The sequence below is a fragment of the Pteronotus mesoamericanus genome, unplaced genomic scaffold, assembly GCF_021234165.1.
Source record: "Pteronotus mesoamericanus isolate MK-2021 breed Mesoamerican mustached bat unplaced genomic scaffold, CSHL_Meso_final contig_94, whole genome shotgun sequence".
Lineage (NCBI taxonomy): Eukaryota > Metazoa > Chordata > Mammalia > Chiroptera > Mormoopidae > Pteronotus > Pteronotus mesoamericanus.
Window position 1 is genome coordinate 50,549,504 of NW_026555285.1, and position 22,922 is coordinate 50,572,425.

The 22,922-nt window shown below is 40.1% G+C and overlaps 1 protein-coding gene across 3 annotated transcripts in view; it reads left to right on the forward strand.

Moving 5' to 3' along the window:
• Positions 1-22,922, forward strand: part of NBEA (neurobeachin) — a 482,091-nt gene that overhangs the window by 180,418 nt on the left and 278,751 nt on the right. For all 3 annotated transcript variants that reach the window (XM_054586547.1, XM_054586549.1, XM_054586548.1), the window contains exon 34: positions 19,077-19,138. In XM_054586547.1, the coding sequence (XP_054442522.1) occupies positions 19,077-19,138 (62 nt within the window). The remainder of the gene's footprint in view (positions 1-19,076; positions 19,139-22,922) is intronic.

A 22,922-nucleotide genomic window follows, 5' to 3' on the forward strand; every position in this document is an offset into this window, starting at 1 on the left:
TTGCGCTGCAAGAGTACAGTTGATTGATTGCAACAGAGATAGTAGAGCCCTAAAAGGCCGAAAATACTCTTAAGAAAAAAATTGCTGACCCTTGATCTATATCTGTGTGTCTTTTGGTACATCAGAAGTATTCTTTTTAAAAAGGAATAAAGGAGTGCTATATTAGGAATTTCAGGTGATATGCTTACACATTTGACGAAGTAGGGCTAATCTTGTGAATCAAGGTGATTGATTCCTGGTTACTTAGCCTTTGACATGGTGTTGGAAATTTGCCAGGGGCGTGCACTTCCTGTTTCTCTGGATTCATACCTTAATATCCACTGTGTCCTATAACTCACTGCATCTCTTCTGTAATCATCCTTATCTAAATTTCTTATCAGGTAAAAATAATGAACTAAGTTGACCATATTTCTCCCATCTTTTGAGTAAATGATGAAAATAGTATACATAAGACCTTTACCCTAGATAAAATCATTTGGTTCATATTTTTTCCAATTCCAGCCACAATCTTCAGGGGTAATATTTTTATTATAAAACTGTTAAATAATTAAAATTGTAAGTCCTTCAAAAATACTTAACTATATAAGTTTCTATGGTTTTTATTCCTGATTTTGCTAGCAGTGTTAATTTTTTTTTTGTTTTCTGTTTTTGAAATCAGAACTGACATCATTTTTCAAGAATAAAAAACTAGCAATTTGATTAACTATTTTTGTTTTTTTAAAGATTTATTTTATTTATTTTTAGAGAGAAAGTGGGAGAGAAACATCAATGTGTGGTTGCCTCTCAAGCACCCCCATCTGGGGACCTGGCCAGCAACCCAGGCATGTGCCCTGACTGGGAATCAAATGGTGACCCTTTGGTTCGCAGATCTGCACTCAATCCTGGCTGAGCCACACCAGCCAGGGCCTAATTAACTGTTTTTATATTATCTCTTTTTCTCATAATTGTTGAAATACTACAAGGTCAAATTATATTACATGAATTTAAAACTCTTCAAATTGGCATAGCAAATGTCTTTTTCCTGGAAAACAAATAGTGATTTTGCAATGCTATAGCCAAAGTTTTAAGATGATAAGAATAAATACATGAGGTAGCTTCTATAAATGCTCATTAAAATTCCTGATATAAAAACATGTTTTGACACAGTTTCTGAATTTTCAATTTTAGTCTTGCTAACTTTGCCAGTATCCTGCGATCTATATAAAATATTATATATATGATTCATCCGTGTACCACTTCTAGGAGATGACATGGTGTAGTAGTCATGTTTATCACAGATTCTATTTAAAATTATATTAAAATGGAATTATGATGAACTTTTCAGATTTTCATAGTTAACATTTTTACTTCTAATAAATTTTGCATATAAAGCAAATTTTCATTTTAAGGAATTTAATATTTTTCTTTGTTCTCTGGATGCATCTCAAACCCAGAATTACTCTAGAGCAGGGGTTTACAAATTTTCTCTTTAAAGATCTAGATTGATTGTGGACCAAAAAGTAGTCTCTTTCATATTTTTGTTTTTGTTTTTATTTGCTCATGTTGTTTTGCTTTTACAACCTTTTTACAAAGTTAAACTGCAGGCTTGATTTGGCTCTAGTTTGCCAACCCCAATTCAGAGTAAGAGATAATGGCCTCATCAAAAGAATACTTAACTGTGAATACTATTGACACCAATACTCTTCATTGAATTGGCTGTGGTTATTATACTATATGATGGGGTAGCTAGAAAGTCTCATATAGTATTAGTAGGTCCTTTCTATATTAAGTACTCATAAGGTTGTCCTTAATCAATGGTTATAAGAAGCTATTTTTCTCTCTATTTTACATGGTGTCTTGGATACCTGTTCTTCAAAACTTTATTTAAAAAGATAAGTTTTATTTCTTTTACTGAGAACCAAGCTCAACCCATGTAATTGACTAACCAACCACAATTCAATGCTGTGTTGCTTAAGACTGAACTATATTGATTGCAGAAAGCTGTTTTTCTTCCTATTTTTGATCGTTACTTTTGATCAATGTTATTAACTGACACTTCGGTGCCATTGTCCATTTTTTGCATAATTCTGCCTAAGTTGTGTGTGTCCTTAGTTCCTAGAGTTGTTTCTAGTCATGTTATTGAAGAAAATGGCCATCAACATTTTAGGAAAACTTCACAAATATATACCAGTGATATTTTGAGTAACATTCTGAGTTTTTGCAAATGATAGATCTTTTTGCACATTAGAGGAGAAATATCCCACATTGTGCTAAACCTCAAAAAATTTAGGAATTTATAATCAACAATTTTTACTGAAGTAAAATATTTTGGGTAATTTTTAAAATCTTGTCTTTCTAAATTCTTTAGAGATGTTTGCTGATGTATGAACAGAAGGTCTCTTGAATTATTACAAATATAATAGTTAAATGACGTTGTATCTAAGGATCTCATTACAACTTTAGGTAGCTATGGAAGTCTTTTAGGTACCTGAATTATTTGGGTTGTCATTATGCCAACAGATTATACTATAATGTAACTTCAACTAAAGAAACGCTCCTTCAGAAATGACGTCTTTAATCAACATTTTCATGTGAATCAGCAAGATGGAAAAGGAGTGCCTGATTGATTAGCTCTGTCAGCTGATCCGACACTGACGACCAGCGAGCGCTTCGCGGACTGCAGCAGACAGACTGCTTTCATGTGAAAACTGTAATGTGATGTGAAGACCAGAGTATCTTCAAGTATCTGTTCTTTAATGTGCTGTGTACGTTTCGGGATTTTAGCTTAAATGCGTAAGATTCTGTCTTGTCTTCTCTGCACTTTCAAAAATGGAACAAGAAGGAAAATCTTCAGTCAGGATGAAATCTCCTGGGTAACGGAGGGTGAGTGTAAGGTCCTGCACAGGCAGATGGCAGCCCCAGGGAGAGGCAGCAACGATGCAGTGTTTCAGAAGACAGGCGGATGGACCTGGAGGGTATGATACTAACTGAAATAAGTCAGAAAGACGAACTCTACGTCCCTTCACTGAAGTGTGGAATCTAAAAAAATGGAACAAATGAGCAAACAACAAACTCAGATACAGAAAACAAATTGAGTTACTGGAGAGAGGGTTGGGCACTAGGGGGTTGGGCAGAAAGGTGAAGGGATTAAGAGTGACAAACATCATTACAGCACAAACAAGTCACAGATGTGAAGGGCAGCCCCAGGCACACAGTCAGCAGTATCGGGGTGACTGTGCGATGTCAGGTGGGGATCGGATTTCTGCCAGTGGCCACTTCATAAGGTGTGTAAATGCCAGCTCACCGTACTGTGCACCTCATGCTAATATACTATTCTATACCAACTATACTTGAATTAAAAAGAGCTTTACATTCCAAAAAAAGGAATCTTCTGAACTACAGTGTGATTTCCTCCTCTTGTCATGATACAATGACAGGGAGCCGACCTGTCTGCCAGCTGAAGCCCCCAGAAGTGTGCCGACCTTAGACAGCAGGACAGTGGGCACGCGAGTCCTGGAGAGAATGGACGTTACTGATGGGCTCCATCCTTTCCCTGCATTTTCCTGGGGACTCACTGTGGATGGCTGGGAGAGAAGGAATTTCTCAGTGATGGCACTGAGTTGACGAGACAGCGACCAGAGTTAAGGGAGGGCAGAGGGAGCTGCCCTGTGAAATGTTGCCAAGAGCCTTTGCACCTTCTCTGACTGCTAGACTGCACGCGTAGAGGAAGCAATTCCATCAGGCCTGGCAAAATATGACCCAGAGGCTTTGAAGTGAGCAATTTCCATAGCTCGCGGGGGAGAAGACACAATTCCAACCTCGCAGCCGGGGTAGCAAAGCCCCTAGGATCGCCTGGAGCAGCGAGTGGGGAGTGCAGAAGGGAGGTGCACTAGTAGCACAGCTCAGCTGTTCCTAGAGTAAAGGCCACTCGAGTTTAGGTGACTTCTTTTAAAAATATTTAAAATAAGCCTCAGAAGGATCAGATTGATCTACCATTACCTTAACTGTTGGAAAAACACCCACACATTTTAAATGCAGACAGTTAACAATGCAACGATCACAATTCCCAGCATCCAAATACAAGACATGAGATGAAGCGCTAAAATATAACACAGAACCAGAAGGAAAATCAGTTGATTGAAATGACACAGGATGAGTTTCAAAGACAAGGATTATGAGCTGTTATAAAGATGTGTACATATTTAAAGAAAACAAGGTAAAAAGGAAAAAATGGAAATATGAGAAATTAAAAACCAAAAATTCATTTGATAGATTTTACATGGATTAAGACAATAAAAGTGAACCAGAAGATATTGAATAGTATCCTTCTAAACTGAAGCAGAAAGAAAAAAGACTAAATAAAAAGGGAACATGGAGGTGGGCTCAGAGGGGGAAATGGGGACATCTGTAATAATGTCAACAATGAAAATAAAGGAAAAAAGGGGGGTCATAGGCCATACATTAAGCCCCACAAGGGATCCAGGGCCTGCCAGTGTATCTGACATAAAATGTGTGTCCTCAAAACACTTGTAGGGGATATGTGGACAGGAGAACAAGTGAAATTGTTTTCTGTAGACAAGTGTATTCCAGTGATTGCCTTAAAGATAGAAGAGAGGGGTATAATTTATTTAACATGAAACAAGCAAAAAGCAAAAAATCCTTAAATCCTTATTTTAACATCATCTGGAGATTTTATGAGTGATGATGAGAGTAACAGATTTTTAATATTGCCATGATGTAATATATTTCATATTTCATTTTGTTTCTATTTCTAAAAAGTAGATTTATCCTGGCTCTGTTTTATTCTCAACTATCTTCCTAAACTAAAATGTTCTAGAGTAACAGCATACAAGGTAGATGACACGTTGGCCAAGTGTAAGCCCGGCACAGCCCCAGGGCCAGGACAGCGTGCACTGTGTGCAGCTGCTGCTGAGGACTGTGGGAGGACACACACCTGGGGGTGAAGACGAGCGCCTGGTCGTCCTTGGGAGGAGTCCGAACAGGGGGAACAAGGTCCAAATGAAATTAAGAAACAACCTGTCGGTTGCATGCAGCAGGCTTAAGTAGGATAGCCTGGAGGCAGAAGGAACAAGCATGATTTTTATTGGACAAATCTAGTGTTTAATAAAGGTCTAGTATAAACAAGAAAGATTTTAAAAAGGACAGTTGAAAGACAGTTTTAACTCAGAGAATGGGAATGTGCAGAGAAGCCACTGCTTCACCCAAAGCCTGTTTTTTCACTTTGAATTTGACACATGTCCACCAATACAGTGCAGCACAAATGAACATAGAATTCCTGCTACACAGTTACCCGCCTTCACGGACCGTCATTGCCCCTGAAACACCGGAGGGGCACAAGTCAAAGAGTGTGAACTCACAGGGGCCAATCGTGTCAATGATTCTGATTTCATCCTCCCACCAAGTACTGCCCCTCGGTTTACCCACTTCTCGTTCTTGGTTCTAAATGAAGAAGGAGAGAGAAATCTGATGCCTCAGTAATAGGCCAAGATCATGTGCCTTTCCATGTCGTTTCCTTTCCACTTTCCTGCAGTTACTCCTTGGTCCCAGTTTAGATGAGTACAACACGAAGGAAGGGTCTAGAACCACGGATGTTCAAGCCAGAGCTACAGGTGCCCTGTAGTGTAAGAATCAGCAAAATTTTTCCACAAGGGGCCAAAAAATACTTTACCAGGGGTCTCCAACCTATTGGTGTCTCTGGGCCACACATTAAATACGCAAACACTAATGAAAACTGATGAAAAAAAGAAAGGTTTTAAGTGAATTCACGATTCTGCATTGGGCTGCATACGGCCCTTAGGCCACAGTCTGGACACCTGCGCTGGTCTTTGTGGCCACATGGTCTCTGTCACCACTTCACAGTGCTGCCATTTTGGCGAGGAAACAGCCACAGACAGTTTGTATTATGGAATGAGCTTGGCTGTGTTCCCGTAAAACTTTATGAACATCGCAATGTTCTATATACATTTCATGTGTCATAAAATAGTTTCCTCTTCTCAAAGCATTTCAAAATACAAAAGCTGTTCTTAGCTTATGGGCCGTACAAAAGAGGAGGTAGCACAGCCACAGGGACACCCAGCCTGTGGACTGTGAGTCATGGGTGGTACGGTGTGATCAGTAAAGTACACCTGGACAGTATGTAGACAGAAATTTTTTCCTCACCTGAAGACATTTTTTTCACTGCTTTTTAGAGAGAGGAAGGGAGAGAAACATTGATGCAAGAGAGAAGCATCGATGGTTGCCTCCCATTTGTGCCCAGACATGGGAGTGAACCCGCAACCCTTAGGTTGCAGACCAACACTCCAACCCGCTGAACTGCCCTGGCCAGGGCTGGGCAGCATTTTTTAATGGCATTCTATGATATAGCATAGCATAGACCAGAGCATAGGACTAGTGAGAGGAAGTGCTGGTGTGAAACATTTGTTTCACTTACATTTACTGGGTCATGACATACAAAGTATCGCTTTAGGATATAATAAAAATTTTTCACAACCATTAATTTTCTGTTTACCAGCAAAGATTTTTACTATCAAGAAAGTCAAGTACCAGTCACTGCTCAAGTTTGCACAGCAGGTTGGTTTGTACACTTGAGCCAGATCCTCCCATTTTCAGTCCAGAACTCCTTTGATTTAAGTAAAAACTTGATCCAGATTAAAGAATTCTGTAATGCTAATAAAATCGCCCAGTTCTGAGACCTCGGGGTGAACCCCAATATTGAAAAATCTGGAAAGCAGTCTAGGAACTAACTGGTTTGCTCCCACCACTCAGATGACAAGCCGAGTCCATTGAACGTTGTGCTTCACATCCCAACACAACTGCGGAGCGTTCAGAGTGCTCACAGGCGCACATTTCCCTGGCCCCAGGTCCCAGCTGCCCAGACACGCTCTTCCCCCATCTCCAGTTTCAGAGACCGGGGTCAGGTCCAGGGCATGTCACCCTTGACCATCAGTCTCCAGTCTGTCTTTCTCAGGTATCAAAACACAGTTTCCCACATTACAGATGCCCCTTCATTAGGTAGAGTCGCCACAGTTTAGGTGGACGCTGGGTCACAGAGAAACAAGCCCTTTCTGCAGTAACTATCCCCAGAAACCTTATCATCTGCCAAGTATGCATCTCTGGTTTCCTGTAATTATTCCCAAGAACGCCCTTCCCACCTCAGTCTGTCCTCACAGTCTCCCCGGCGATGGACTTCATTTCAGTGCACCCTTCCCAAAGCACAGTACTTCTGTAAACACTACTTCCGGGCCCATTATTGCAAAGTCCAGTGGGCTAATGATTTCATTTTTCCACTGTGCAATAATGCAAGCCAAGATTGAGTAAGTTTATTACACCTGCTAACATTTTGATCAACTAATATTTTTATTTCAACTATTCTTAAGCCAGTAGGTTATCTGAGCTGTTACCTCCATGGACTTTTCCCGGAGGACTAACCTTTTCTCCCTGTGTCTTTAAAGTGACATTCCTGGGTAGCCGCTTTGTTCTCACTGTCTTGTTTTGCATATACCTCGCCCCTCCACATAGAATCTGTGCTTTTAATCTGCGTGCGCTTAGTATCCAGAATTCAGTGGATTGTGTATAAAATAAAGTCTCTTGTGCATGGCAGAATCCATGAGCTACAGTTCAAACTGGTGGTGGTAAGTTTTGCTATTAGAGGATTGTTTTTGTTTTGTTTTGTTTTCTGTGTGGAAATATGACCTGTGCTCACAATATATATGTAATTACCCAGGCCTCAGGTGCTGCTTCCTCGGTACTCAGCCAGGTTCTTCTGATTACACTAGGTCCAGCCAAGGATGTGGCATATTATTTTAACTTTAAAACTAGTTAATTAAAAAAGACTATATGTATGATTTCACAGCAGTCCATTGCAGCATTTAAACTAGAAAATATTCTTACATTAACTTTTGTTTCTATTTTTGTACTTGTTTTGATACAGAGAATAGTTGTTTATATCAAACGTTCTGTTTTACAAATGGGATAATTTGCTATTTGTGATTGCTGAACTTGGAGTGATCTGTAAGTCATTTCTAAGAAATTAATAACTCTCCCTTACTTCAAGTTAAATACTTCCTGTTGTTATTTCTCAATTCCACCATTTTGTTATAATAACAGTATGAATTACTTTAATAACGTTGCTTTTTTTCTTTGTTGTTGAATTTATTGAAGTGACACTGGTTAATAAAATTATATGGGATAGGTTTCAGGTGTACAGTTCTATAATACATCCTCAGTATATTGTTTTGTGTGTGCACTAGTCCAAGTCAAGTCTCCTTCCATCGCCATTTATCCCGTCTTTACCCTCTTCAACTTCCCCTCCACCCCCCCTTTCCTTCTGGTGATCACCATAGTGTTGACTGTCTCTGAGTTTTGTTTGTTTAATCCCTTCCCCTTTTTCACCCGGCCTCCCAGCTCTCCTCCCCTCGGACAGCTGTCCGTCTGTTCTCTATTTATGAGTCTGTTTCTCTTTTGTTTGTTAGTTTATTTCATTAGATTCCACACATGATTGAAATCATATGGTATTTGTCTTTCTCTGACTGGCTTATTCCACTGAGCATAATGCTCTCCAGGTATATCCATGTTGTCACAAAGGGTTAGATTTCCTTCTTCTTTACAGCCGAGTAGTATTCCTGTGTGTAAATGTACCGCAGCTTTTTTATCCACTCATCTACTGATGGGCACTTGGGCTGCTTCCAGATCTCGGTGATTATAAATAATACTGCTATGAACATAGGGGTGCATATGTTCTTTCTAATTAGGGTTTCAGGTTACTTCTGATATATTCCTAGAGATGGAATCACTGGGTCAAAAGGCAGTTCCATTTTTAATTTTTGAGGAAACTCCTTGCTGTTTTCCACAGTGGCTGCACCAGTCTGCATTCCCACCAACAGCGCGTGAGGATTTGCTTTTTTCACATCCTTGCCAGCACTTGTTTCTGGATTTATTAATGATAACCATTCTAACTGGTGTGAGATGTCACCTTGTTGTTGTTTTAATTTGCATATCTTTGATGGAGTGATGTTGAGCATCTTTTTATATGTATATTGGCCATCTGTGTGCCCTCTTTGGAGAAATGTCTATTCAGGTCCTTGGCCCATTTTTTTAGTTGGATTTTTTTACATGTTGAGTTGTGTAAATTCTTTATAAATTTTGGATATTAACCCCTTATCAGATGCATCATTGGTGAATATGTTCTCCCATTCAGTAAGCTGTCTTTCACTTTGTTGATGGTTCCCTTTGCTGTGTTAAGACTTTTTACTTTGATATAGTCTCCCCCCTTTTTTTTTGCCTGAAGAGATATGGCAGAAAAAATATTGCTACGAGAAATGTCTGAGATTTTGCTGCCTATTTTTTTAAAGGATTTTTATGGTTTCTAGTATAACATTTAAGCCTTTATTCCATTTTGAGTTTATGCTTGTGTATGGTGTAAGAAAGTAGTCTAATTTCATTTTTTGCGTACATCCGCCCAATTTTCCTAATACTATTTATTGAATAGACTATCTTTACCCCACTTTAAAAACACTGTATGTTTTTGAAGGTGGGTGTTTATTTCTGGGATCTCTATTCTGTTCTATTGATTTATATGTATGTTTTTATGCCAGTACCATGCTATTTTGATTACTATAGCCTTGTACTATAATTTGATATCAGGTAGCATGATTTTTCAAACATTGTTCTTCTTTCTCAAGATTGCTCTGGCTTTGGGGTCCTTTGTGGTTCCATAAAAATTTTTGGAGTATTCTTGTTCTGTGAAATATGCCATTGGTATTTTGATAGGAATTGTGTTGACTCTATAGATCGCTTTGTGAAGTATGCACACTTTAATGATATTAATTCTCCCTATCCATGAACATGGTATATGCTTGTACTCACTAGTCTCGTCTTCAGTGTCTTACAATTTTCTGAGTAGAGGTCTTTTACAGCCTTAATTGAATTTATTCCTAGGTATTTTATTATTTTTTGAAGCAATTATGAACAGAACTGTTTCCTTAATTTTCCTTTCTGATAGTTCATTATTGGTGTATAAAAATGCAACTAACTTATGAATATTTATTTTGTATTCTGCTACTTTACTGAATTCATTTTTCAGATTTAGTAGTTAATTTGGTGGAATCTTTAGGATTCTCTATACACAGTATCATGTCATCTGCAAATAATGACAGTTTTACTTCTTCCTTTCCAATTTGATTCCTTTTACTTCTTGTCTGATTGCTGTGGCTAGGACTTCCAGTACTGTGTTAAATAAGAGAAGTGAAAGCAAGCATGTCTGTCTTGTTCCCAATCCTAAGGGAAATGACTGTTGTTTTTGCCCATTGAGTATGATGCTGGCAGTGGGTTTGTCACATGTGACCTTTATCACATTGAGGTATGTTACCTCTCTTCCCACTTTGCTGAGAGTTTTTATCATAAATGCTGCTGGATTTTATCAAGTGCTTTTTCTGCATCTATTGGTTTGATCATAAGGTTGTTTTTTCTTCCATTTTGTATATGTGGTGTTTCATGTTTATTGATTTGCGATTATTGTACCAACCTTGCATCCCTGAAATATATCCCACTTGATCATCATGTATGGTATTTTTAATGTATTGCTGGATCTGGTTTGCTAATATTTTGTTGAAGATTTAAGGATCTGTGTTCATCAGGCATATTGGCCTATAATCTTCTTTCTTTGTAGTGTCTTTGTCTGGTGTTAGAATTAGGATAATGCTGGCCACATAAAATGAGCCTGGGAGTCTTCCCTTTTTTTGAATTTTTTGGACTAGTTTGAGAAGGATAGGTGTTAGTTCTGTACCTACTTGTTTATTTATGTATTTGTTATTTTTTTAACTCCTTACATGAGGATATGTTTCTTTAGTGATTTTAGAGAGAGAGGGAGAGAAAGAAACAGCGATATAAGAGAGAAACATCAACTGGTTGCTTCCTGTGCAGACCCTGTGACTGAGAATTGAACCCACAGCCTTTAGGTGTATGGGATGACGCTTCAACCAACCGAGCCAGGGCTATGTAGATAATCTTTTCAAACTAGTTTTTAACATACATTTTAAATTCAAATCTTCTAGGAGTATTTTAGTAGAAATATTAGGGTCAAAATGAATTTCTTGTTTTGAACACAGATAGGGAACTTTGTAATGGTCCAATACATTTTCTCAGAGTACTTTAACAATTTCAGCCTGTAATTATTGGATAAAGTTAATACACTCTTGACAATAACTGAGGTTCACCTCTTTGACCTCTATTTGAGCCTATGTTAACCTGAAATGATTGGCAGTATGCTTTTATCACAATTATCAATTTCCTTTTACTACTTATGTTACCTGGCTTTTTATCTTTGACTTAACAAATGTATTATCAAGACAAGCAATACATGGTATTTCCATTTTGCATTATATTTAAGTGTTGAAAGAAAATGAGCTAATGTTTTTCTGAATCCAAAAATAAAGAATTTAAAGGTACACACTAATACAAAAGTTACTTTAAATTTATTTGAGTTTGAGAACTTAAAATTAGAAGTGTACTTATTTGAGAATGTAAATAAATGCAAGTGAGATTTTGGGTTGTTTGGAATTATAACTATAGAAATTATACATTTATACATACAGTGTTTAAAAGAAGAATCCCACATTTTATAGAATATAAGTGGTTTTGTTTCTACTATAAAGGCATTAGTATAATCATTTTTATTCAGCTGGTAACTATTCATGTAATTAACTGCCTGACTATTGAACTGTTTTTCCCCTTTTGAGTATTCCTATTTCCTGAAGTGAAATACATGGTTAAAACACATCATTCTTAGTAAGTATGGGACCAGAGTCTGTCTTTGGTAACGTCAGCATGAGAACCAGACATACTGAGACAGTTTTAGAATGTGATTGAATCTCTTTGGACTTTCAAGAAGCAAAGGGGGAACAGAAGGAAGCAGGTTCAGAGAAGCGATGCAGGAATAGCTGTTGGTCCTCAAGTTAAACTAACCTTCCACCGGTTGAGGGATCCAGGTGATTTATGAGAGTGAAAATTTCACCCTTACTCATTGCTGTTGTGATTAAATCAGAAGTCAATGAAAGGGCAAGATAGGTCATTCACTTCTGTAGTGGAAACTTGAGTCTAATACTATGAATAAAAGTATTTAATAAAAACCTCAAAAATAACTTTTTAAGTTATTTTGAGGCATTGTAATTTTTTCAGCGCAATACCACCTAGACTTCTCCATACCTGTATTATCCTTGTACCTGGGCTGTTGGCTACTTAGACTGTCATCTTACTTATAGTTCCTTAAATAAGTTATTTAAATTAACATGTCTCCAGAGACAGCCAAGGCAAAACTTCAGTAATCCCAAATGATTAGGAAATTGTAATCTGTTTTTTAATATGTGTCAGTGAAAAATGGTATTTTAGTGGAACATGCAAACAGAAGTTAAAGCCACGTGGTGACCAGAAGAAAGTGACATTTGACATCGAGAGTTTGTCAGAGCCTTTCCCCTGACAGAGCGTTTTTGATGAAACCGGCCCAGGGCGGTTTCTGACCCACGAGCAGCGGCAGAGCAGCAGGGTTCCCCCCCCCCCCACCCCCGCCGCCCCTTGCAAACTGGCCGAGGCCCAGAGGCCCGCTTTCAGCTCAGCGCACCTCGCCTACCGCCCTGCATCCCGGTCGCCAGTGAGCGTGGTGTGGTCATGCCACTGGAGCCTCCTGTTTAACTGTGATTCATCGCTTTGTGAACACTATCTGTGAACCTCAGCTCTACCACTGCAAAAATTCTTAGCAGAAACAAAACTATAAAAAATACCCAAGTCAATAAGATTGCTAGGCTGTATCAACATAATGATTTTAAAAAAAAATTTGGAGAAACAATTTCATTTCAATAGATTCATCAAAATTACTGATGGGGTATTGGATTACTACAGTTACAGTTAATTCTGTTTCTGAGCAATCTAAATGCTATAAATTTACCATTTAAAAGCACTTAGCCAAATATCACCATATAGAAATAGATTTTTACTTCTTTTAAAATGTTTGGAGTTTCTATGGAGAAAGGTGTGATATCAAATTCCTTTGAAATTAATAATATCAATTTCTTTATGAATCTTACAGAATATTTCATCTAAGAAAGTATTACTAATTTCGGACTTTTAAAAATCCAAGCCACATTTATTTTAATAAATGCCTGAAATCCCTTATTCAAAACCTTAGAACCAGTTTTGTTTGGTAATTCAGATACTTGGGGATTTATGAAAGGCAGTAAGTGTCTGTGTGTGTGTGTGTGTGTGTGCGCGCGCGCGCGTGTGCGAGCGTGTGTGTGTGTGTATATATATTTCATAGCATCTTCAGGAGAGTCTGGGATAGCTCGTTAACTAAACACGATGGTATGTCCACAGGAATTCATAGGGATATTCACACCAAGCAGAATAAAGATTCGAATAGCATCCCATTAGGTAAAATTTTGCTGATAAATGAATTTGCAACAACCTTACAAAACTCTTTCCAGAGCTTTTTGGGTTTTGAAATTATAAAGTATTGTAAACATACTTATAAAATAATTTCCCCGGCAGTTTTCAAGATCTATACATGTCTGTGTGCACATGTGTGTGCATCCTGCCACATGCACGCCCATGCCTCGAGCTGAGAGTGTCTTGATGCGTTTGCCCTCGCGCAGCACCTGAGTGGCTGTGGCAGGAAGTCGCAGCCGTGCCAAAGCCAAAGCGCCGCCTCTGCCTCTTCGCTGGAGAAGTGTGGCGACGGGCACGCCTGGCGGGCCCAGAGGCGTCGGTGTCGTTTCTATTCCGCAGGCACTAAAACTGCCATGAATGCATGACAGCGTGGTTTTCAGTGAAGTAAAGTAGGTTGGCGAATGAAAGGACTGTCTCTCTACAGTATTTTGAGGGTATTTTTTAAGTTAAAATTTATAACCTAAATATAAAAATAAACTGAAATGATTTATTTACCTTTAGAAAGCTTTTTCTTAGTAACTGAATTTGTTATTTTAGTTTATTTAAGATATTACAACTGTTTCCATTTGTAATGCAATTGTAAATTAAAGTAAAATCTCTGAAAGAACATTAGGTAAATCTTAAAATGTTCAGTCAAAACAGTAGTAAGTCATACTATATATATATATATATATGTGTGTGTATATGTGTAAATTATAGCAGTAATACAAATTGAAGCCATTATTGTTATTTTAAAAGATGTTTAATATGGGTTTTTTTTGTTTGGTTTTGGGTTTTGGTTTAAAATTAGAAAGCCAATCCCCCGCCTCTGTGGGAGGTGGGGCCGGCAGCGATCTTTCCAGGGTGCGCTGGGTGCCCTCTGCCCCAGCTTGAGGCCCTCCAGCGGGCAGTGCCCGGTCGCCAGTAGGGACAGGCGCCCTGTGTGCCTCCTGTCCCTCTCTGTCCTCATCCCCGTCCGCACTCCCCAGCTGAACGCCCCAGCTCCGTCTCACCAGCTGTTCCTCTGCACCCCTCTCATTTCTCTTTCCCCTCAGGGGTCCTTCCCTCCGTCCCTTGTCAGTTCAGGTCCGCTCCCCTTCGTCCCGGTCCAAGGCCACATCCTCTGTCCTTCCTCGCAGTAGAGAGGCCCTTCCCTCTTCCTGCGCATCTGCGCCTGTGCTCTCCGGGTGCCTCCGGGACTGGGTGTCGGGGCTCTGTGCACATGATCTGTCCCACTTCCTCACTTGTACTGCAAGGTAGTACCTGGCATGGTGTCCAGCACAACAGACATGCTCATAAATGCTTTTTGAGTGACTTGGGTTCTTGTTCAATTTAAAAAAAATACCAAGAAAGGCCCTCTTATTTTTCCTGAAAATCTTATTTTTTTCTCTATCAACTATAGTGTCACTCGGTGAGTGGTGGTTTCTAGGTTTTCTCGCTTCAGTGGTGGCGCTGCAGACCCATCGGAGCAGTGAGACCCCTGCAGGCCTGCTGTCTGCCCTCCTGAGGGCCCTGCTCAGGGCAGTGCACTGGCCCTGAAAAGGCCAAGCCCAGCTACAGACAGGATTCCTCGCTGTTGCTGTAACGCTTAAAACCGCGGGGGCCACCCTACCGGAACTGGGGTGCCCCCTCACCGTCGCCCCGCTCCGGGGCCCCTGTAACCTGGTGGTCTGGTTCTGCAGGCACGTCCGCTCCGCCCACGGGTGGACTCCGACGAGCCAGATGGCTCTGCGTGGAAAGAGTGCCACTGTCCCCTTCAGTGCCCTTTGTGCGAACGAAGCAGAGCTGTGTTCTGAGGCCACACTTCATGCTCATTGTTCCACAGCATTTTCGTTTTGTTTTCTCAGGGCAAGGGAGTGTAGTTCTGAAAATGAAAGCAACCTCTTGCCCCTGGCAAGTGTGAGCCCCAAAGAGCTGCTAGTGTTTGGGGTGACGATCACTCAACTCTGCCCATCCGTCCTTTGTGCTCAGACCGGGACTGCCTGACACCTGTCTGCCTGCTGAACCCTCCCTGGTGCTTGTGTATCAGCCACTCCGCCAGCTGTGCCTGTCAGCAGTGTAGTTCATGGCAGTGTGCTCAGAAGCTCCCACGGGCCAGCTTTCCCCCCGGAAGTGCACGAGCCCCTCCTGTGCACCCCTGCCAGCCTCTCCCTCAGGCTTCCCATCCACGCTGCACGTGCTCACGTTATGCTCCTGACCTAGGAGGTGCGCGGTACTGAGTGAGCGTTTCTCGCCAGAGCGGTTACTCAGTGAATGTACATTTGCTGGCGTATGAATATGGGTCCTCTGGGGGACAAGTTCTTCAAGGACGAGGCAGGACAGTCATCCTGGAGTAGTCACACCATAACTGAGCCTGAGCATCCTCTCCCCTGTTTTATAACTTCCTTGGAATTCTTCCTCTGACTTTCAAAAACATCCTTTTATTCCTTTCCGTCCTTGTCTCCCCTGGAAATCTGCCCTGGACCCCGCCCCACTTCCGAGCATCCGCTGCACGCTAGTCGCCCACCCTCCAAGCAATGAAGGCCTTTCAGGCCCTCTTTGGCTCCCTGCCCCTGCTCTAGTTCTTGCTCATGGTGGGGCTTTTTGCCCCCACATCCGACGAGCATACGCTCCTTCCCCACAGGAAACTGTCAGCGTCACCCCACGTTGAAATTAGGCGCCACGGCCTTTCTCAGTCACAGGTTTGCCTGCTATTGATGTCAGATGCTTTGAGTGGCTCTGCCACAAACCTGAAGTGAGCATGCGAGTTTGGGGACTTGAGTCCAGCTGCCTCTGCACCACGGGCTGGATGGCATGTGGGGCTCATAACCGCATCTCTTCACTTTCATCTGTCACATGAGTTAATAATAACTAATGCAGAGTCGTTAAGACAATCCAATGAGACAGCATATATAAAATGATTGTAAATAACAGGCTCTATGTATATGTTAGGTAATCTTAGATTGAATTAATATATACAGACCACTTGGGAAGGTATCAGGGGTGTCCGACTTTTAGTGTCTCTGGGCCACACTGGAAGAAGAAGAGTTGTCTTGGGCCACACATTAAATACATTACAACACGTCATCCCAAAGAAACCTCATCATCTTTTAAGTAAATTGATGATATTGTGTTGAGCCTCATTCATAGCCGTCCTGGGCCACATGTGGCCCATGGGCCACAGGCTGAACACCCCTGCTAGAGATAATGTCTTCTACATTATTGTAAACTCCTGAGTGCAAACACTAGACTTTGCACATATGACGTAATATCAAAAGAGTGGAGTTGATTAGCAAATTCTTGCCAGAGCCAAAAAAGAAACACTCAACCTGTTTGAGCCATACATTTGTAAAATATTTTCCTTCTCCCTATTCAGCCTCAGTAACTTATAGCATCATTAGGCAAATTTGGCTATCTTGAGCTTATGATTAAAATTATACAAGACCATTTTTATAATTATATCTTAAATTTTTAAATGTGCTGCTTGTTTATTTAGAAAGTATACAGTGATTAGAGTGTCATCAGACAATGTTGTATTTTCACTATCTCTAAAGAAATGTTGGAGTTTACCTGTTCGTTTTAATAAAACTTTTGTTAACACTTAGAAATAGTTTCAACCAAAGCGACTATATAATTTTTGAAGGATGGTAAGTCTTCCAAAATTGTCTCTGTCCTGCTCTCATTGTCAAGGTTAGGGTTTTTTTGTGTGTGGTGTTGTTGTTGTTTTCAAAGAGACTCCATTAGGTCACGTCGTTTCAAACTAATTAGACAATCATATTAGTAAATGTGTGAGGGTCTGTGGACTGAAAATCACAGCGGCCTTTGTCAAGGGCTTAAGCATGCTGACGCAAAATGCAGTTTCCCTGCCCGTTTGTTGTCATTTTCTTTGAACAAAGTATAGATGGAGCATTTGTTTATATTTTCCTATGATAGTATGATAGTATTGTAAAAATTATGAATGTTCTTGTTACATAGGGTTTTATTGGATGTTCATTTAAAATATTAATATGTGAGAAATGAATGCAATTGCATATTTTTTTCTAATTTTTACTTCAAGTTGTTACATGTTTAAAAAACTAATACACAGACTGTGGTGAATGATTCTTTATATAGTCACTCCATTTGGCCTTGTAGTCTAATCGTTCTTTATATAACCTCACAGTTGAAAATCTAAATTGACATGGATTATATATTTTAATTGTGATCCTTTTGCTGCATAGGCCTATGGCCTTTTACTTAGTTTCTCTGTGTCAGAATTTCTGCTAGTCGAGTAGCCAGCAGGTGACACATGTCCCATTTGTCTTTCTGCCTCTGTAGTTCCTGAGCATAAGAATTGCTGATCAATTACAGCAATTGCCTCCTAAATGAGCTTTCACATCTGCCTCTGATTTCATTAGTTAACTGTCTGCCCAACGATGGGATAAGGGGGTCCTCATGCCTTCTTACAGCTTGTCCTGCCTGTCACGCAGCGAGGAAGGGACCGCTGGGCGGGCGGGCACAAGGCGGCATCTATCCTCCGCCGGTAGCACACACACCTGCTAGCGTCTAGGGGCAGCTGGGGCTGTTTACCGAAATCACCCTAAGAGGAAAAGAACAACTCCACGTAGCCACCACTACTGTGAGACGATGGCCCTCCTTACTATGCACAGCTTTTACTGATTACATGTGCCCTCATGTGAAAGGAAAGCCCAAGTGTACTAAGTAAATTTTATAAACAGTGACAGACTTTAAAAGTATATTTTGAATTAGCAAACACCATGATCAACATCCTCCAGAGATCGTTGTTATCTCTTGGTTAGTTTTCCCCTAGGTGTGCGCCTTAAAAAGGTGCCCATCCTGCCCCTTTCATAGGTGTTACAAAGCCATCACCCTTCTAACTGGGAGAAGGTCTTGATGATTGATTAATGTTTAAACTGTTTATTGGAGTAATATTTCCTTACCTGTGGAATGGGGGAAAAATACTATGTCACAGAGTATCAGTGAAAATTAAGTAGGATTGTGTTCCTAAGGTGCCCAATGCGTAGTGCCCAGCCCAGTGCCAGTGACCCATGAGCAGCGGCCATTGTTACGTAAATGCTGTTTCATTTCATTCTTTTTTCCCTGGTGTCTGTTCAGAGACTTTGGAAGCAGAACACTGGAAGATTTCATAAGCTCTGCTCAATGGGTTAATTGCGCAAAATCCTGTTTTCAACATACTTAAAATTATTTAACAACTGACAACCTATTGGGAATTACCTATTTTAATTTTGTCTTTTGGAAGAAAAGTTAGGTAAATCTGCAGTGGTTATTGTTCTGCAATTTAGGAGAGAATCCCATAGCAAATGCCATTGTAATGAAAGTAAATCTAACCACCTCTTTGATTTTGACAACAATCATCCACCTTGTTTAAATATAAGAAATGCACTGACTGAGTAACCCAAGCAGGGAGTCAATTTTTAGTAATATTCACATCTGGAACATCTGAATATTTTTAAATAAAAATTTACTATAAAAATTGAGCTATAAACTTTTAGCATGAAAATTAAGATGTTTAGCTATAAAAATATGCCAGTGCATGTGGCCATTTACGATACTGTAGCGGTTCTGGTCTGAATCAAGTGTAGATGCGCTGGCGCTGCCTAGCCAGCAAGGCGCAGCGGGGCCGCCTGCCTGGCATCTCACCGTGTCCCTCTCTCTCGCCACAGGCCTGGTCTGCATGAAGTCCAGCACCTCCGTGGTGGAGCTCGTCATGCTGCTGTGTTCGCAGGTACGGTGCACGCTCGGGACCGCAGGCAACGCTGGGGGACACGCAGGAGGATGTTTGGGCATGCGTGTGCATGTTCGTGTAGTTTAAGCTCCCGTCTGTCACCCCCCCAGATGGAGACACACTCTGCTGTGCATGACCTCGCCACGCAAACGCGTAGCCTCCCCACCCTGCGCTCTGCGGCTCTCCGTGGCTCTCCTGTCCTTCCCCCCCTCGCCTTCTGTCGCCCCTTATCGTCTTACCTCTGGGGTGTACGTGTGCAATGTGTTGCTGATCTTCTGATACCCTCTTTATATCACACCTCTTAAAGCTGATACAGTAGGATTTATAATTTTAATGTTTATTATTAATTACATGATTTCTTCTCTATTCGATTAGAGGTAATGAAAACGAAGGTTGTTTTTTTTTTAATGCGATAGCTACAGGATAAAATTAGTTAAATTAGACCATTAGTAAATGGTCTTTGATATGATACCTTTCTGGTTTTTTAAATGGAATTTGTATATTTCAGTATAAATTCTAAAAATCTACTTATTCTATTTAGTAATCAGAATTAAAAATAGAATTGTAATTGCTGGATATTACTTCTTAGCAATTATAAGAAAACCAAATATATATACATACACACACATATCACACTTTTCTCATAAATAAAATAAGGACTAATGGTCTTTCTTCTCACTAGCTCTTTCACGTCTCCTAATGATTCCAATTTTATTTTAAGTATAAATATTTTATTAAAGAGAATGAAAAAAAGAGGTTAAGTATGTTTTGTAGTAAGTAATTATTATATTTATTCCTAGTTTCCTCAATAGGAAGAAAAATGCATGTAAACTGTTTCTAGTTACTGGCATGAGGTCTGCCTTATGGCTGAATCCCAAACACAAAACAATATGGCTTCAGTAGATCCTGTAAAACATCAGCAAAAACAGAACAACGAAAAACTTACCTATTGCTTTCCAGTCTTCAGGCTTACTTTCTTCAAGACCATGTTCTCAGGGAAATCACTAGGCCCATTTCGCCTTTTCCAGCCCCGGAGAATATTAGTAAAAACATTAGAGGAAGCAGCATCCCAACACAAGTTCATCTTCAAGGCGTTGGACAATTGTTTCCTAATCCCAGAGTCCTGAGTTCAAGACATTCTGAGAGCTCTAGCCAGACCTTTTAGGATCTTCATGATGCACATTTTTAAAAAAATCCTTTTATGGGAAAAATAGAGCGTAAACTCCCCGCTCCATAGCCCGGGCTCCGCGGCAGCGCCGAGGACTGGCGAGGAGAGCCGCGCTGGGGTCGGGTGTCTCTGATGGCCGCATCATCTAATCACAGGTTCAACATTACTCATCCGCTGGCTCCAGGAATCCCTGCCATTAAGGGCCCTGGAGAGGAAACTTTGCCTCGGATATTGATCGAGAGGAAGAGGGAGAAACTCAAGCTCCCCGGGCAGAGCACTTACTCGCCCTGCTTCGGCAAAGCAATTACAAACGGCTCCCTGCTTGATTTTTGAGTTGCATTTTTTAAATAATTCAGAGTGCATTTCAATATTTCAAGTGGCTAATTGATTAAATATACCTCGTAAGTACACTTAAAATGCATGTTAGAAACAATGCTCCAGTTGTGTTATTTTTTGTTAAACTGAAATGTCGCTTTTCACAAAATATTTTTAAAGAAGCCAATGAGTAATCTTGCTTATTATAATTCAGGTGGGAGGAGTTTATATTTTGCTTTGGAATTAGCTCATAGAAACCATCTTCGTAGGGCATTGACTGTTCCATGGATGGATAAGACCTTGGTTTTAAGGTCACACAAAAATGGACACGTCTCAAAAGTTTCTAAAAATAGTCTACCCTCACTCTGCACTACTCAAATCCGACATGATTTATATTGTGTTTCACCCATTAGCCGGCGTCGATAGCAGTGGGCGACTCTAATGAACAGAAACAGAGCTGATACTGCTCTGCGAGGTGGTGCGGGCGCTCTGGGTGGGGTTCTCTGCAGGCCTCCTGCGGCTCTAGCGCAGAGGAGCAGGCCCTGCAGAGCCCGCGGACCTCTGGCCGCGCCCCGCGGAACCCCTGCAGTTCTGGCCGCGCCCCGCGGAACGCGGGGGCCCGCAGAACCTGCGCAGCTCTGCGGGCTCTTTGCTCCGGTGCAAGAGGGACTCCAAAAGCATCTACCTTCTAAGCTGCAGAGTTCTGAATTGTCTTCGTCTTTTTTTAATATATAATCTTTATTATACTTTTCCCGTTACCATTTAGTCCCCTTATATGGCCCTCCCCCCAGCAATCCCCACCCTCCTGTGCATGTCCACGGGTCCTTTTTCTTTTTTGCTCACTCCCTCCACCCCTTAACTGCCCCCCACTAGCTGTCATCTTTTAGTTTTATTTTACAGTCAGCCTTTTTTTTGTAGTATTGTTACCTCCATGTTATTATAATGAGCAGTTATTACTACTAATAAAATAGCTAAAAATCTGAATAACTACCATCTTGATGTAATATATATATATATATATAAGATATATAAAATTTTTTACAGTGGGAATTACAACTGAGTTATTATCCACACTGGAAAATAAGTTTTCAATGCAAATGGAATATTCCAGTTTATTTATTTCCTAACATGTGCTTTACTTATTTCCAAATTTAGATTAACCACCAAAAGATGAAATTTTGTTTATAGAGAATAGGTAGCCAGGGATAAAAAAGCAAAGGAAAACACAGCAGTTCTCGCAGCATTTGTTTTTCTTTTCATTTGCTACAACCCATTAAATACTTTTATTTTTTATGCCTTTTATTTGGGAAATTTCATGTTAACTACTAATTATTAAGGATATTAGATTTTCTTTCTTGTCTGAGCTCCTGATTAAACTTACTATTGCCAGTGGTTTGTGTGCAAAATATGGTCTAAATTTACATGAGATCACATTACAAGTGTCTGAAGGTACTTGTCAAGGATAATTCAGTTCATGTGGACAGGCTTTCAAACTCCAAGGGACATGCCATCCAGTCCCCACCCCCCGTGGAATTTTTGGTCTCTGTGGAAAACATATTTTATATTTTAAGAAGCTATTATTAGCATTATCATTGTGTTGCATTTATTTTTTTTCCACAAATACCCAAAACATTTTTTTACTACATTTTGAATATTTTGCTTTTCCATGTGGAACTTATGACACAAAAGGGAATATTAAAAATTGACTATTTTTCTTCTCTTTCAATCTATTAAAGTTGCACTTAGCATTTTTTTTTTTTTTTGAAAAAAGGTTTTCTGTCATTTGGAAATAAAATGAAGTAAAAAAATAACATTATTTTGACAAAATCCTTGTTTCGTTATTTAAGTACAGCATTTCTTACAGAGTTCTTCAGTCTGACACCGGTCTGAAGCTGTCTTCTCTAAACTTGAAAGTTTTTACAATCAGACGCAGGTCCGGTGCTTTCCATTCTTCTGTACGTGCACCTTGTTTGACCATTACCTTAGCCTGAGTGTGTTGGGTTCTTTGATGAATAGCAGATTTAGTTTTCAAGTAAACTTTTTTAGGTACTATAATAGTTTCTAATTATTTCCAGATTCTTTTTAGGAAGTCTCCGTCAGAAGTGCTCCAGGAAAAATGGAGTGATGTTATCCCGTAGGGTTTCTTTAAGTTTTCATAAGTAAAGCTTAGCAGATGTCACCAGCATTTTTCTGTGCCTTATCTGTCAATAGAAAACGTTTTATAAATTGAGAAACTTTTATGTAAGAAATAATGTCCCTCAGTATTTAAGTACTTGCTGACTTGAACCACTGATTAAACAA